Genomic DNA, 18,103 nt, shown 5'->3' on the forward strand with positions numbered 1-18,103 from the left:
CCCATCTTGTCAGTAGTTGTAACAAAAGAAAACACTTTTCATATTCTTTGCTGTTGCTGTTTTCTGAAATTGACTGCTTTAACCTTGGATTCCAGTCTCTTTTACTTATTTGGAAGAGCTAGTTTTGCATGTTTTGCTAGTTTTGCCTTTCAAAAGGCTTGGCCAGAGCTTTCTTAATATCTCATGTAGGAGGCAGCTAGGTGGTGCAGTAGATAGAGCACCAGCCCTGAAGTCAGGAGGACCTGGTTCAAATCTGGTCTCAGACACTTATCTCTTACTATCTGTGTGACCTTGGGCAAGTGACCCCAATTGCCTCAGCAAAAAAAAAGAAAATCTCATGTCTTGGGAAAGTACATGTCTTTTGAGCACTTTTTCCTGTTCTACAGAAGTCTATCAACTCTAGGCAACTTGGAAACATTGCTTTTGCAGTATTTCCATCAATAAGTAAAACCATAGAGTTTTGTCATAGACTAAATACTACATCATTTTAGTCAGTCTAATGGTATCCATCTGTTCTGTAGGTACTGCTTCCTCAATTCATACAATCAAAAGCAACCTTTATTATTGTAATTAAGAATTAGAGAGAGATTTTTTCTTTCTAATAATAATAATGTATTGAAAAACTTGACATATCTGCCCTTTTAAACTGCCAGCACAACTAAAGGCTCTTCTTTTATATCCTGTATTTCTTTGCCTTGCTTTCCCACCAGTTTTGTGTTATGTCAGTAGCTGAATCTTGAAGAGTACATTATAAGCAATATCGCCTAATTCCTCTACTTTTTAAATTGCACTGGCTTTTCCAAAACTCCTACTTCGTACAGATTAGGCTGGTATTCCTTTAAAAAGATATTGAAAATATCCTCAAGTTTCAGTTGACCCAGAGGACTAAATATTCAAATCATCAGCCTCACTAGCCAATCTACAGGAGTCAAGAACTCCTTGCCTCTGGTTTTCTGACCATCCTGGATAGCATGAGGACTTAGAAAAGCTTCATTCTACAGAATGAATGCTACAGAATGAAATGCTAGTTTTATTGAATATCTTTTCCATATTAGACATAAGTAGATCTTCTCTGTCTGTCCCTTCCTCCCTCCCTCCCTCCTTCTGTCCATCTTTTCCTTCCATCTTTCACTTTGGGAATGATAATTTTACTTATTCCCTTTTTTGATAGTGGCGGATTTATTAACAATTGTTCAGGAATTCCACTTGTTATTTGATTAATATAATGAATGCATCTTATTTCCTTTTTACCTAACACTGCAATTTTCAGCTGTCCCACACTGGACATGGGGCAGTATCCCTTCATTATCACCCTAAACTAAACTAACAGCCCTTGATGAGTGTCAGGCTCTGCCATTGAATTGAGCTCTATTCTGTAGTAATTGGGTAACCACAGTGTCTAAATGTAACACAATACATTTTGACATTTAGACACTAGTTTATACTTGCTCATTTTGTGTCGTTGCTAGAATTTGAACAAGAAAAAAAATTAAAAGTCCTTGCCAAATTGGAGTCTAGAGCTTAAGAAAAAGGATTAAGAAATGATAACTCATGGGTCTCTGAAGTCCTTGTTAAAGATAGTTTGAACTTGATCTATTGATATCACCTGGGTCAGAAATGTAATGGATTTTTCTGCTCTGAAGACTTGTGGATAGGGCTCTCATAGAGAAACACACCATACTCAATTACTGCTCCCCCTCCCCCTCCTCTCTCTCCCCCTTTTTCTTCCCCCCCTCTCCCCTTCTCTGATCCTCTATACCCCTATTTCCTAGCTCTTCTCCCTCTTCTCTCTTCTTCCTCCCTCCTTCTCTCTCTCCCCACCTTCTCCCCTTCTCTCTTTCCCCTTCTCCCTCTACCCCCCTTCTTTCCCTCTCTCTCTCATTCCTCCCTCCACCCCAACCATTTGAATTAGTCCCTGACAGAAATGTAACTGCTCCCCACATAGTATTGAGGGTTAATCCTTTGCCTCTTTGATCCCCACATAATACACAATTTCAACTTGGAAGGAGCGAGATTCAGCTTCTATTCAGTACAGAGTCTATTCCATAACCAGCACCCCAAAAAATAGAACTCACAGGAAAACATATGAAACACAGGTTTTCTGATTGTCTTAAAAACTTGTGAAAGCAGTTATCCTTTCTGACCCCTTTCTGTGTGGAAAAGGGAATAAATGTCCTCGGGGGAGGGAGTGCAGGGGGGTTTTCATTCTCTGAAAACCAGAGGAAGTTCATTTGGGTTTTGCTGGAACAAATGAATGGGAAGGTCCTTGACTCTTAAACTGTGACTTCAGGGAAATTGGAGAGAAGACTGCCTTATTACTCTAGTTTTTTACCCTCTTCATTGTCATCTGAAGATAATTTTGCTTCTGTCACTATCAATCAAATTGATCCCTGCCTCCTAGCTATTGTTATGCCTTGAAGTCCCCTTTCAGACATTAATCCCTTCACTGCACCTCAGGCTTTTTTTTTTTTTTTTTTTTTTTTTTTTTTTTTACTGCCTCTTAGGGGAATCAGTTACTTCTTGTTTGGATGTTCTTCATCTTTGCTTTAGGAAAGTGCTTTTTTAGATTTAGACCTTTTAGACCTTCCAGGCTGTAGGTCTCTTGACAGTTTTCATGACTATAGATTTATATAGGAAGGAATAGAAGCAATTTAGTACAACCATTTCATTTTACAAGTAAGAAAACCAATTCTTAATTAAGTTTACAGAGGTAGTAGTGACCTGCTGGTATTCAAACTCAGTTTCTCTGACATAAAATCCACCTCAGTTTTTCTATAAACCATACTGTCCCCTTTGCTGCTTAATGTCCTTAGTCCTCAGATAAATTCTTAATTTTCTCTTTAGTGTCTGGCAGACTGTATAGTGTATCCTATTCTTCAGGTCTTTTTTGTTTTCCTGCCCCAAAGACAGGAAAGTCATTTCTTTCCACAGTGGGTCTCCAGCCCTAATTTCTGTCTGGCATACTGAGAGTGACTTTTCTTTTACTTCATCCCAATGAAGTACAAACTAAAAACCAAGGCAAATTAGAAGAAGGTAGAGTACTGTCCTAAAGTACCTGAAATTAAGGTACACATCTTACACTAAATATATCTAAAACTGAACTAATCTCTCCTTTCTCCATATCCTTTTCTCTATTACTTTACAGAGTAACACTATCTCTCAGGTTTACAACTTAGGAGTCATCAACTCCTCCTCTCCCTACCCCCATCTAAACTATTGCCAAAGCCTTTTGATTTTATCTAAGAAATAAATAACACTTACACACACACCCTTTTTTCCTCCCAACATTGCCACCACTAGTATAAGCCTACATAAACTCATGCTTGGCATATTTAATCTAGTGGGGATCTGACTGCCTCTAGTCTTTCCTTACTCCAATTCATCCTCCATTCAGCCACTGTGTGATTTTCGTAAAGTACCTTCCTACTTAGTAAATCTAGTGGCTTTCTATAACTACTAGGTGCAAATAAATATGTTTACATTCAAAGCTCTCCATTATCTAAACACATTCTGATGAAGATCTCCAGATGAAGGGGGACAGTAATTCCTAGTTCATAAGGCTCAAGGCATATGTACTGAAGTCACAATGGCCTTCTCTTTTGCTGAAAGGTACTTTTTTATTCAGGAGAAAAGATCATGGACAAAATCCAAAGATGATTTTGTGACATACTTTTGAGGGAAAGTACTTTCATAAGGGGGAAATAAAGGTGGGATCTAGAAAGTGACAAGAATATGTATGGAGATACTGAGATTGTCTTAAAGATATTAGGAAGACAGTCTGTGAAAACTGAGTTCCTATCAAGGTTGTCTGAGAAAATTGACTTTTCAGCTTGGCTATTTTAAAAATGCTTATAAGCAAGTCTGGGAGAATTAACTTTTTTCAGTTATGCTTGATAGAGTTCACATCACGACTTTCTTAACCATGGTAATAATAATTTTTAAAACTGTGGTAATAGGACAGTTTGGATAGCTGATCCTTTTGTGTAGTGATTATGGTTAGTAATGGGAGTGGGCTGGGCTTTTTGCAATTTTTGACTAGGGAACATACTAAGCTGGTTTTAGAGTTCACATCAATGCTACCTTTCCAATCTTCTTATACCTTACTCTTTGCTGTGTACTCTGATTCAGTTACTAGCTTTCCAGCTGTTGTACAAACATGACACTACATCTTTGATGAAGCTTGAGCATTTTCTCTGGCATTCCTCCCTACTTGGAATAATCTCCTTTCACTCTGCCTGCTGACCTCCTTGGCTTCCTTTACTTGCTAACTAAAATCCCACCTTTAATTGGAAGTCTTTTCCCTTTTAATTCTAATGCTTTCTTTTCCTTGTCTGCTTGTTGTTTCCCCCACTATATTATGAACTTCTTGAGGACTTGGACTCTTGCTTGTGAGTGGTGGTATAGGGTATAACCCCCCAATGCTTAGCAGTCTCTGGCACATAGTAGGTGCTTAATAAATGTTTATTGATTAATTCATTCTTCATCATTGATTCTTTCAGCAGCCATTGTGCTCTGCCAGGCATATTGTCTTAAAATTTCTAGAGATCTTTAGGTTATATCTGAAACTGTTATAGGGAAAAACACAAGCAATGAATTGTTCCTTAGCTTTCCTTTGGTCTCAGCAAAGCTCTTTGTTATGTAGTATGCAGTAGGTGGGAAGTATAAATCTACAAATTTCAAAACATTAGGTAAATATGAATAATTATTAAACATAGAAATAGTATGCTTATTTGGTCTTGCAATGGTGAGTTGTTTTTTTTTTAATTTGGAAAATGACTTTCTTTTGTTAAAAGTAATTTTTTCATTTATCACACTTTGTGATGTCTTTTTTTTAAAACATATATTTGATTGCTTTTTCTCCTATTGAATTACAAACTCTTTGAGGGGATTTTTATTTTGTTCTTTTTATATCCCTAGAGTTTAGCAGTTTCTGCTATATAATAGGTGCTTAAGAAAAGTTTATTTACTGACTGGATTATATGTCATGAGATTTACATTTAGGAAGTCACTTTTAGGTGGGAAGGGGGACCATGCTAAGATTCTTTAGAAATGACATTTTCCTCAGTTTCACATTTCTCTCTCTCTCTTATTTAGCCTTGTCATTTCATTTTATCCTGACATTTGAAAAGGAAAATAAAGCCTAAGCAGGAAATATTTTTCCTTAAAGGCTACAATATTGTAGTTTAAGAAATGGAAAATAATGCCAACAAATAGAATTGGCACATATATTGTATCTCTAATTTCTAACTCATGTGACAGATCATGAAACACCTGTGCTTCTTATACAATATGATAATTTACCAAGTCTCAGTATTTTTGCTGGTATTTTTTGTTTCTTTTGTTTTGTCTTGTTCAGTTTCTAAAATCCACTGGTGTCAATTTAAACTAAATTCTGTAGGCCTAATTTTATGGCTCTGTAAACTCCTGTCTCTAAGTGTCTTCTTGTATGTTTTGCCTCTAGCGTTGCAAATTTATGGCTGCTGTGTATCATTGTAATTCTAAGTAAAATGTTACTGCACACACTTTTATTGCTCTTTATTTAAATAGTCCTTTAAGCTTTCCTTTGTTTTTGGAGGGAATTATGGGTTTCACTCAATGTTGATTTGTAGGCTTGCTGCCTTCAAAAGAAAAGAAGGCAGGGTTTTTTGAAGGGCTCTTTGTACAGCATGCTATTTTATAATGGTGAGTTGAAGGGACATTATGACAGGAATTTCAGAATGTCCTATGAACTTATAAAAACCACAGATACTAATGCGTTGCATGTTAAATGATCCTGTTAATGTTGACTGTTTGAAGCACATTCATTTATTAGAATATATTTCAAAGTGTTAATTTTCTCTTTGTTGTTGGGAAATCTTAAAAGGTCCACATTAGGTCAATTGGGGATTCAAAAGGAGATTAAAAAGACTTCACTTAGCAAGGGAACTGATAGGACAGGTAAAGAGTAGTGAAAGAAGAGTTGAACAAATAAGATAAAGTTAATAAAAGCAGCTGGACATAATTAAAGGTTATTTAATAAAAAACCAGAGAAAAGATACCAAACTTTCCAAGCATGCCTGGTTGCTTATTTGGGCCTCCTTTAGTTTCTTATTTAAGTGGGTATAAATTTATTCAATTCCAGTACTAGAGATAAAGTACTTAAGACTTTAAAAATGCTTAATGCAGCTAAATAACATAATGGATAAAATGTCTGAAAAGAATGAATCCAGAAGAGTTCAATTACTGCTTCAGATACTTAACTAGCTATGTGACCACTGGGAAAATTTCTTAAATCTTTCTGAGCTTTATTTTTTTCACCTGTAAAATGGGGATAATAATAGCACCTACTTCATAAGTTGTAATAAGAATCAAATCATTAATGTAAAGCATTTTGAAAAAGAAAAAATTTTCCTACCCTAATTTCTTGTTTTAAGTGTAATTCAGAAACTTAGTTCTAAAGTAGAAAAAGAGAAGTCCTGGAATACTAATTTTTTAAACCTTATTTATTATGTCAGCTCTTTCACCTAGGCACCTCTTCTCTCCCCCCTCCCCTTTTTTTTTCCTGAGGCAATTGGAGTTAAGTGACTTGCCCAGGGTCACACAGCTAGGAATTGTTAAGTGTCTGAGGTCTGATTTGAACTGGGGTCCTTCTGAAAGGGCTGGTGCTCTATCTACTGCACCACCTAATTGCCCCTCACCTAGGCCTTTTTAAAAATTAAAAAAAATTTTTTTTTAACCTAATCATTAAGTTTATCCTTCTGTTACATTCTGTTGTAATATAAATGTAATAAAGTATCAAAAAAGCAAAGTTTAATTTATTGTCCTTTTGGTCACCATTTTCAGAAAAAGATATATGACTTGACATACAGCTTTCTCCCTGTATCTGCAATATTCATGTAATTTTAAAAATTGTCTTTCGTTACTCACTGTCCTTAAAGGGAAAATTTTTGGGTTACCCAAATTATTTCTAAACCATATCAAGTGAAATTGAAAATGCAGTCAGTTCAAAAGGTGCAAAGGCAAAGGTACATATTTTTGTTTTAAATGAGGGAAACTCATCTTGTTTTAGGAGGATCCTCTACTAGGGCTATTCAGTTGACCTTAGCTTCTGTTATTGGGAGAGGTATTTGCCACCTTCTTAATTTCTGTTGTAGCCCCTGACTCACTAGCATGTACTTTATTGTGAAAGTAGCAACCTGCATATAGTCTGCTGAGATAAATACTGTCTATTGTCTAGTAAACTGGGATAAAGGGTCTAAGAGATGGGATTGAAGAGTTGTAGTCATTTACTACTAATGATGTTTTTATTTCTTTTGAAGATAAATAGGAAATAGTACAAAATATGTAGAAGAGGGCATTTTCTGGTTATTATTCTCCACCAAGATAAAAATCTTGTCATCTTCATGTATACAGAGAATGACAGTACTAAGAAGAAAAAAGGGTGATGATGTCTGTGTCCTTTTTAGACCTAGAGCTAATTGTGTTGTTATCTGGGACAGATTGAACTAGTATACAGAGCTGACTTGCTGTGGATACCAAAAACTTTTCCATTTTACTTGCTACACATAGATAGTAACATTATCCTTAGTTTTTCTGATTATACAGTCACCATTGTCTTTCTATTAAATCAGTTTCTTAATTTGAACTACAAAGATAAACCATAAATAGATTTCAGGGAGTCCATGAACTACTATCTTTTAAAATATTTTATGACGTATTTCAATATAATTGTTTTCCTTTGTATCCCTTTGTATTTGTTATTTAAAAAATTGTCTGAGATTGTGATCTGTGAGTTTTTCACCAGACTTCCAAAGGCCTCTAAGATTTAAAAACATTTAATAATTCCTTATTTAAGATCAATACATTCTGTTATCCATAAACTTGCATCATTTCATTAAATTCATTTCTTATTTTTTCCACAGAATGTAAAATCCAAGGACTTGAAAAGAAGGCTTCCTACTCGTAACATTGGAAGGATTTCTGAAAGAAATTGCTCACGCACTCTCGACAGATACTAATTTGTTTGAAGCATCATGTGTTGAAATTAAAAAAAAAAAAAAAAAGGGAGCCAACCCACCTTTGTGCTATCTTCCAAGTCACCATGTTGTTTGTAGCTCTTTGAGCTCTAGGCAAGCAAAAGGAGAGAGTTGAGAACCTGAAAATGAGGCCATGGACTGGCTCCTGGCGTTGGATTATGCTCATTCTTTTTGCTTGGGGGACTTTGTTGTTTTACATAGGTGGACACTTGGTAAGGGACAATGATCATCCTGATCATTCTAGTAGAGAACTCTCCAAGATATTGGCAAAGCTCGAACGCTTAAAACAACAGAATGAAGACTTGAGGCGGATGGCAGAGTCTCTCAGGTAGGTTTCTATAAATGGTTAGGAAAAAAGAAAAAAAATGTGATAGACTTTTCTGGTATAATGTTTCAGTTAGTTCTTGTAAAATATATATGTTATTTCATTTTTGGCAAAAATTAAAATATGTTACTAAGCCACCTTTGGTAATGATGATTCCTGTGTATGCTTTTCATATGTAAAACAGGTATGATTAAAAAAAAATTGGTCATTTTTTTAAATGCATGAGAGTTCAGTTTATATCAGTACTTGAATAAACAATTGAATGAAGAAGTATGCATCTTTAGTTTATGGAGTATGTATTTGAATGGACTGCCTTCAGAGCTGGTGTCTTAAGGCCATATCTTGAATGGACACTGTAGATGGAAATAAATTGGCTCTGAATTAAATAGGAATAGGACCCAGTGGCTGAATTGTATTTAGACTATTGCATGGTGTTTTCATTTCCCCAAACCTCTTCCTGAAGCAAAATCTCATCTTATTAATGATATTCTACATTTGACACATTTTATCTCTGAAACTCTGAAAAAGTTCTTTGGAACTAACCCAATTCCCCTCCCCCGCCAAAAAAAATTACTTAGGTTTCCAATAACCTATTCAATCCTTTAAGACTTAAAATGTTGCATATTGGGTACTAATATTTATTGACAGAAGGTGGTTCCTTATTGGTGGCACAGACATGGTCAATTTGGTATCTTGCCCCACTCCCTAAAAAAAAAATATCTACCAGTTCTGCAACTGATGATAGTCTATGAATAATGTAATACCACAGTTTCTGAAGGTGTAAAATTGAAGGGTGCCTAAAATGCAATGAAGAGAAGCACTGTCCAAACTCAGCTGTCCAAAAGTATTGAATTTTTTGAAGTGGCAAACATTTATTAAGCACTTAATGTATTCCCAACATTTTACTAAGTGCTGGGGATATAAAGGAAGATAAAAGACAGTCTCTACGGACAAAGAACTCACAATCTTATCCCCATAAGTACAAAATATGTAGAAGAGGTCTAAAAAGGAACACATAAAAACACATAACACATAAAAAGAAGCTGAAAAGTTAGAGGATAGGGAGAGGATGCAGGGGCATGATGAAGTTTTATAGTCAAGGGAGGAAATGATAAGGTGGTTGCAGATTACCTTCCTTAAATGGTAACTGTGGGAAGAGCTCTCTTTTGTTCATAGTCTAAGGGAGGGTAGGACCCCAGAGACTGGGTTACTGAGGAAATATGAATTTTAAAGGTGATATGTCATCTTGCAAGTTAATGAATTTCTGGAGATTATAAAGTCTAGGAGAGCATTTGGGTAGGAATTTAAATGCAACTGAAATATCATGTATTTTTTGCCCCTGGAAAAAATTGTTTACGTTAAAAGTCAAAAAAAGTGAGACTAACACAAGAGATTCATCTTCAGTGGATTAGTGAAGTGGAAGGAATCCTGGGTTTGCACTCGAATGACCTAGGTTTGAATCTTGATTCTATCACTTGCTGCCTGTGTAACTTTAGGCTAGCAAATTAGCCTTCCTATGCTTCATCTGTTTCTTCTTCTGAAAAAACCCCCAACAGGGTTGGAGTAGATGTCCTCTGCTGATTCTTTCCAATTCTATAGCTATAGCCTGCAGTTATTATTTATTATTAGTATTAAAAAAGTTAAGTCCCTTGATATCAAATTTGATTGAGGAATAAGGTGGCTATATGAAAATTTTTCAGAGAACATTAGTTCTTTTACTTAAAAAAGTAAGCAAAGACAAACCATGTCTATGATATTAAAAGGACTACTCATATTGCATAAGATTGCTTATGTAATTACTAAGTGTAAAAAGCCTCATTAGGAAGGAGAAATTGCTATCTATAACTATTGATATGGTTGAAATGATGCTTAGCAAATTACATGCAAAAGCTCTTGGAATGGTTCCACTTGGGGAATGGGCCAGGGAGAGAAGAGAAATGCTTACGTATCTGAAGACCTTTGCAATAGATTGAGAAGTTAAATTCTTATTTTGCATTACATGTGAAAAAAGCAACAGATGTAGTTAAAGATGTTCATTTGATTGCATATATGCTACGTTAAGACTGATTTTTAAGGAAATTATTTCTTTTAAAATCTTTGGCAGTGCCATATCAAAAAATTGTTATAATTGACATATTTTAAAAAATAAAAATGTTATAATGTGGGACTGACCTATGGAACTCAATCATTATAAGGATAAAATCCCATTGAAAAGAAGAATCTTTGCAAAATTGTACAATGATATATGGGGGATTAAGATAGCTTTCATGTGCCAAAGTATTTGAAGTGTGTTTGAGTTAGAAAACAAAATTTTGTCACTTTTATAGATTATAACAAATATTAAATATTCATCTTATAACAAAGATTTTCCCCTGAATCTTAGGTGTTTAGTGGATATTTGTGAAAATCATGTAAGATCCTCAAATTCACTTTCTGATCTAGAAAGACAAAGTTACATGTTTGTCATAGATAAATGTGACACAACTTATCACATCTGTATACATTGAAATAAACACAACTGAAAATCTCATGTTTTGGTAGATGAAGGAAGTTCTCAAAGGAAGTGCTACCAGTTTTGCTTCCACTTGTAATATTTGTGTGAAATAGAGTTTTTTGTTATAGCTTTTTAAAAATAAAGCAACATTCTTTAAAATATTGATTTATTAATGAACTAAATTAAGACTACTTATTGAACAATTGAAATGAGAGCTCTGTGAATTACAGGAATTTATAAATGAGATTTGATCAATTTCTTTTCTCCATTTTAGCTCCTAATCGATGGCAAATGACTTTCCATATGTGTCATTATGTGGTAATTCAGCATCTGAATTAGAAAAGGAAAAAAAGGAGAAAACCCATACTTCAGATATATTTGTCCAAATGCAGATTATTATATGATTTTTTTATAGTTATCTAAAGTTCGAGGTCTGATGCTAAAGACCTTTAAAATCTGTATCCATATTGGGTAATTTGGCAGTTCCCCAGATTGTTGTTTGGTAACAGTAAAGGCTTTCCTTTCTTGTTCAGGAAAAATGTCAGCTCTGAAATGTGTTAGAGAAACTTTTTTTTGGAGGCTGAGTATTCCAGGAGTGATAATTAGTGGGGAGCCAGATATTATCTGCTTTGTGTTTCCAAGTCCAAACTTTTAGGATTTTTTTATATGTATTAACTAGTTTATGGGGAATGCAAGTATGAAGATGAAATGTTTTCAAATTTATTTCATAGTTACTTATCTATAACGTAGATAAAGGGTCTTATCTATAATGTAAGGTGTTATGGTGCTATTTGGACCCAGATAGACACTTTAGCTGTAAAATCATTAAGAAAAAAGTGGGAGATGTTTTTGAATACTTTTATGAGTGAAAGCAAAACAGAGAAACACAACAAAAAATACTAACCAGTTGATATGAGTGTGAATTTTTCCTACCCTCTTTTAAAGTTCCACTCTTTTCATAGCCAAACTCCTTGAAAAAACAGTTTATACTTTCTCTTCTCTCACTTAATCCTCAGCCCTTTGCTTAGATTGACTTCTGACCTCATTCAACAGAAACTGCTTTCTTCAAACCAAATCCCTTAATTACCCAAACTTTTTTTTTTTCCTGTCTTTATCCCTATTAACCTTCCTATTGTTTTTGTCTATCCTCTCCTTCTGAATATTCTTTCTTTAGGATTTTTTGACTTTAATGTCTCCTGTTTGACCTCTCCTCTTAATGTTTGACCTCTCTTCACTCTCATTTGATGGCTCTATTCATATTATGCCCTCTATGGTGTTTCTCATGGTTTATGTTCTAGGCTCTCTTTTCTTTTTTTTCCTTTTTTAAAATTTATTTATTTATTTTAAATAACTTTTTATTGACAGAACCCATGCCAGGGTAATTTTTTACAACATTATCCCTTGTACTCACTTCTGTTCCAATTTTTCCCCTCCCTCCCTCCACCCCCCCCCCCAGATGGCAAGCAGTCCTATACATGTTAAATAGGTTACAGTAGATCTTAGATACAATATATGTGTGTAGAACCGAACAGTTCTCTTGTTGCTCAGGGAGAATTGGATTTGGAAGGTATAAATAACCCGGGAAGAAGAACAAAAATGCAAGCAGTTTACATTCATTTCCTAGTGTTCTTTCTTTGGGTGTAGCTGCTTCTGTCCATTCTTGATCATTTGAAACTGAGCTAGATCTTCTCTTTGTCGAAGAAATCCACTTCCATCAGAATACATCTTCATACAGTATTGTTGTTGAGGTATATAATGATCTCCTGGTTCTGCTCATTTCACTCAGCATCAGTTCATGTAAGTCTCGCCAATCCTCTCTGTATACATCCTGCTGGTCGTTTCTTACAGAACAATAATATTCCATAACATTCATATACCACAATTTACTCAACCATTCTCCAATTGATGGGCATCCATTCATTTTTCAGCTTCTAGCCACTACGAACAGGGCTGCCACAAACATTTTGGCACATACAGATCCTCTCTTTTCTCTCTACATTTTCTGGTGACTTCATGTTGCTCCCATGAGCTTAATTACCATCCCCTTGTAGACTATTCCCAGATCTATGTAAACAACTCATATTTCTCATGAGCTTCAGTCTAATATTACTTAACTTGTCTATTGCAGTGCACATTTCATATTGGATGTTCCTTAGACTTATGAACTCAACCTATCTAAAATATAACTCATGATTATTTCTCCAAAACTTTCTCCTTTTCCAAATTCCCCTATTTCTATTGAAGGCACCACCATTCTCCCAGTCTCCTAGTTTTATGACTTCCATGTTATCCTTGATCTTTATGGTCACTTACTCTATAGTTCCAATCTTTTGCCAAATCTTGATGTTTATAACTCCTTAGCATCTTTGATATCTGTCCTTGCAATTCAGATGACTTTAGAAACGCCGCTGCCAAGCAATCTGATGAAGTTTGGATTTTTAAAATTTATATTTACCCAGGTAAAAGGTTGGAAAGGTTCCAGATTGACATTAGCACTTGAAAAAAAGAAGGACATTTTATTTGACAATGAGCCTGAAATCTCTTGAATCTGACAGTATCAAAATCACAGCAATGATATTAGTCAACTATGTCCTACCATAATGGAGGAAATTGTCCCTGCAGGTTCCTATTTTGAGTGTTTCGTTATAGGAATGTATTCTCTGTGGGAGAATCCATAGGACATTGACTAAGGTATTAAGATTACATCAGAAAACCTGAAGGACCTGAAGATATTTATTTTGAACAGGAAAAGACCTGGTTTTGAGAGTCTAGGTTAAAGATGATCTTTGTATTCAAAGACTTTGTATAATTACTGGAAAAAAAAGAATTAAGTTTGTTGTCAGAACTGACCTGGTGGCAAAATTAGAATTCCAAATTGATAGAATTAGGATTCATGTGAACAATGCAGTTGAATAATTTAGTTTTTGGAGGAGACTGTTGAGTAGCTGGGAGAAGAGGAATCATCAAGACCTAAATTTAAATGTAGGGAATTCCCACTTTGAAAAACATAGATCTGCAACTGTTCTTCAGCTTTGTAGAGCTTTAGGGGACAAAAGTTAACAAATATACCCACATATGCACATATGTATTTTTATATATTTATATACATCTCAGAAGTATGACTTAAATCCAGTTCTTAATCATTTCAAGGCCAGCTCTCTTTCTTAACAAGCATTTCTCAAAATGGAACTGGGTACTTTGAGAGGGTAGTAGTAGATTAGTGTATTCTCTTTGGATAGGGAGTCTTCAAATACCAGAGTACTTGTACTGTTTGTTTTCTGTGGATTTTTTTTTTTCCAGGTGTTCATCTAGTAGATGGAGTCAAAGATTCCTTCCAACTTCCGGATTCTGACACAATCAGTTAGATCTATTCATTTCATTCAAATCAATAAGCATTTATTGAATCCTAACTTTGTGTCAGGCACTGTGCTTGGGATGCAAATACAAAAACCAAACAGTCCCTCTTGTCTAGGAACTTAATGTTCTAGTTTGGAGTGATTGGGCAAGAAACATGTATCCTGATAAGTACAGTCATTCATTCACATTCACGGTTTTGGTTATTTTGGGGTTGGGCATTGATAATTAAATAGGAACTTTTGAATATTTTCAGCTTACTATAAAAAATTGCAATTGACCTACATATGTAAAGAAAAAAACCTAATAAGGCATAAATACATAAATATCATATGTCATTAATCTGTTTTGTTTATAACCAGTAATATCTTGTTAAAAGTTTCAGTGGATTAAAGAAATACAGGTTACACATTCTATTTGGGAATGCCTTCTTTTTGTCTTTCTACCATCCAGACTCAGTTACACGATTTTCTTCGGCAGTAGTCATTCATTATATGTTGCACTTTTCATACTAGAAGAAAATTCTGTTGAAACAGTTGCTGCAGCTACATTAGTTAGCTGCAAGGCCTCTGCATAGTGTGTGAGATACTTCTCTCGGATAGAAACTGCAGCTTTTTTTTATGAGTGAAGTATGTTGTTTTACTTGTTTTTGTGTTAAATAAACACAATCAGAATCATTAAAAATGAAGTTTTGGGGTGGGCCCTAGAGTTATTCATGGTTCTTACATTCATGGGGATTCAGCACTCAACCCTTGTGAATGTTGAGGGACAATTGTAAATACAAAATAATTTTTGTGTGAGGTGGATCTTACTAAGCTCTAAGGACTCTGAAAGACTCCCTGTAGGAGACTATATTTAACCTGTATTTTGAAAGAAAATAAGGATTCTGATAGCAATGGGAAGGGAGAACAATCCAGGCCTGAGGTACAACCTGTACAAAGTCACAAAGACAAGAAATGGAATTATTTTTAATGAGGAACAGTGGGTAGATTGGTTATGGAAAACTAAGCAATGTGAATCTGAATTTTCAAATATTTGGTTTGTAGACCTTTTAAGACAACTTGACAGTATAGATAGAGTTCTGTTGATGACTAAGTTAAAATTGCCCCTCTGACTATTTCAGGCCTGGCAAATCATCAAACCTCATGTTTCATTATCTGCAAATTGTGAGTAATACTACCTGTAATTGTTTTGAAGTTCCAGTGAGATATAAAGGATTTTGTAAACCTCAAAATGACATTAATAAAGAAAAGCATTTTTGTATTGTTTATAATATTGCCTATTATGTTTGTGATCCAAATTGTGAAAGATCAGCACAGTAATGTTTTTGGTATTAGCTCTGTAATGTCAGACATAGTGACACCAGTGAGAAGGAAGTAGTTAAATTTTAGTAAGTCTTGGATGTATAGAAACCAAAGAAAAATGAATGACTAAAGCTATGGCCCCCTATAGTATCAGGTGTTAAGAGCATTATCAAGAAATTGTCTTTAAGCTGAACATCCCCATTTATTTTCAGAGTGATAAAGAGTTGAAGTTCTAGGTTCCTGTGTCACAAAAGCTTTTATATTTCATAGGCTTTCTCTTTCCCACCCCCCCACCCCCCTTTCTGCTAAACTGATTTTGCTTCCTGTTAATCTAAGCTGTTGAACAGTTGTTCACTTTGCTGCTAGTTCTCATTGTACTCATGATACATGATTTTCTTGATTTCAGGTAATTTGTTTTCTCTTGCATGGAGGAAATCATGTCTTTAATCTGGGTCCTCCTTTTCTCAGAAAGATCCTTTGTGCTTTATGAATTTAAATCTAATTTAGCATTTTTTTTTCAGTCTAATAAGAAGATAAAATTTCAGCTCTTAGATTAAGTTACTTTATATGGGACATTGATACAGAAACATTTAGAACCAAGGTACCTTGTTGTATGATAATTTGTAATAATATCTGCTAATAAAATAGATCAGAAGTACTTAATGTAGGATTTCCTTTGTAATCCTGTGTATTTTATGCATTTAAAAACATTCTGAGAAGTTGGTCCATAGTATTCACCAGAATGACAAATGAGAGCCCATGTCACCAAAAAAAAATGTTAAAAAGCTTTGGTATAGAGGACTGCAAATGGACTCTGATGATACATATTAAGTTCATACTTTTAGGAAATTATAATGTTAATGGTTTCCCATATTATGTTATCTTAAAATTCTCAGTTACTTGACTCCATCCACTTTCCAGATAGGGTTATGATTTATTTTTTTCTTTTACCAAGTATGGCTTTAGAAAAGCCTGATGTTTAACATAATTTCATATATATATAATGAGCATCATACTTCATTTCTCAATGAGTACAGTAAGCCAGAAGGAGGGAAAGGAAATAGAAAAGGTTAAAAGCCACTAGTTTGAAAGGAAGAAGGGGGAAACATGACTACTGTTCGTATTGGTTCTATGACTTTTTACTGAATCATAATTCTTCCTAACATTTTTGGTACTTTTTTTTACCTTGTGTTTTTCTGGTAGTAACGATTGAGTAAGCCAAAGTATAAAGATGATATCAGATAATGGTAGAACTATGTTAGAATGCTAATTGATCTATCTGTAGTTCATTTTTCGGTTAAATCTATATGTACTAAAAATATGAATCTGGAAGTTTGAAGCATTTTTTTTCTTTTGAGATTTGGGATGTTAATTTTAAAAAGCAAGCATTTTGTTGACATTGTTACAAATTTAGGAAAATAATTTTAAATTATATTTTTCTTGAGGGAAACAAATATGAAAGCTTCATATTGAATAAAATACTAAGGTTTTTTATTTGTTTTTGGTAGGGTGGGCTTTTAGATTTTATTTTTTTTTGTAGCTATACTTTGCTGTTTTGCTTTATTAAATGCATTGTCTTTGTAAAAGATGGTAATCATATGATTACTGGGTTAATTATATTTGCTTTTATCAGAACTTTTCTTTTTTAAGATGGCATTTAAAAATCTTTATATATATATATATATATTTTTTTTTTAACTTGAGGGCTATTTGATTTGGGGGAAGTGAGTATATCTTGTTGCTAACTAGTCTTCTAATTCCCTTAAGGGACATTACCTGAGGTCACATATCATAAAGGGGAAGAGCTAAGATTTGCATGCAAGTCATATAGTAATTATAGAAATTAAGTAGCATGAACCCTATTCTTTATTGAGTCAACAGCAGAAGCAGGAATATAATCTTATTATCCTATGGTAGTTTATACATGTTATCTTTTTTTTTTTTTTTTTAAATCCTCTTCAATATTTTTTTCTTGCATAGCCCATCCATTATGTCTTGGCAACCTGGATAATAGGATCATCAAGCTGTAACAAATTCCAGAGTATTCTACTTTGAATTAAAATAAATGATTTTGTTTCCTGCTTTTCTGAGAAGATGAAGGCTTCAACTTTATTTCCTTCCATTTTAGTTTCAGTAGTTTTGGCCAACCTCTCCTCCTCCTTTCCTGTCTGTGAACAAATGATATCCTTCTTTACACCCTTCATTTTACTTCTGCCTTGGCTCTTCTGGGATATTCTCTTTCTCTCTCATCTTCACTTTTCCCCATTCTACTGATGCCTTCTTTTTGGTTTATGTTATTATTTGTCCTCTCTTATTCTAATTGAGACAAAACAAAGATTCAAACCTTTTTCTTGACCTTCTTTTCTTCATTACTTTCTTAAGGCTTTACAACTTTGTTTTCTTTATATCTTACTGTTGATACTATTACCCCAAAGTTCATCATCAGTCTCTTGGTTTGTAAATCTGGTACCCTTGTTTGGTTCACAATTTTTTTTTAAACTTCCATGAAACATTTGACCACCATTTATTTTCTTAAAACTCACCGCTCCTTTGACTTCTGTAACATTACTTTCTTGATTATTCTATTTAACAGATTTTTTTTTTCTTCTTT

The 18,103-nt window shown here is 34.3% G+C and overlaps 1 protein-coding gene across 7 annotated transcripts in view; it reads left to right on the top strand.

Annotated features, from left to right (window-relative positions):
- The window catches only part of FUT8 (fucosyltransferase 8), a 394,186-nt gene that overhangs the window by 152,852 nt on the left and 223,231 nt on the right, over positions 1-18,103 (top strand). For 6 of the 7 annotated variants that reach the window (XM_031952733.1, XM_031952735.1, XM_031952731.1 and 3 more), the window contains one exon: positions 7,902-8,343. In XM_031952733.1, coding sequence (XP_031808593.1) covers positions 8,141-8,343 — 203 coding nt within the window. In that variant the 5' untranslated portion in view covers positions 7,902-8,140. Of the gene's footprint in view, positions 1-7,901; positions 8,344-18,103 lie in introns of those variants that run through there. The other variant, XM_031952738.1, reaches the window with a different exon arrangement.

Source organism: Sarcophilus harrisii, chromosome 2, assembly GCF_902635505.1.
Source record: "Sarcophilus harrisii chromosome 2, mSarHar1.11, whole genome shotgun sequence".
Lineage (NCBI taxonomy): Eukaryota > Metazoa > Chordata > Mammalia > Dasyuromorphia > Dasyuridae > Sarcophilus > Sarcophilus harrisii.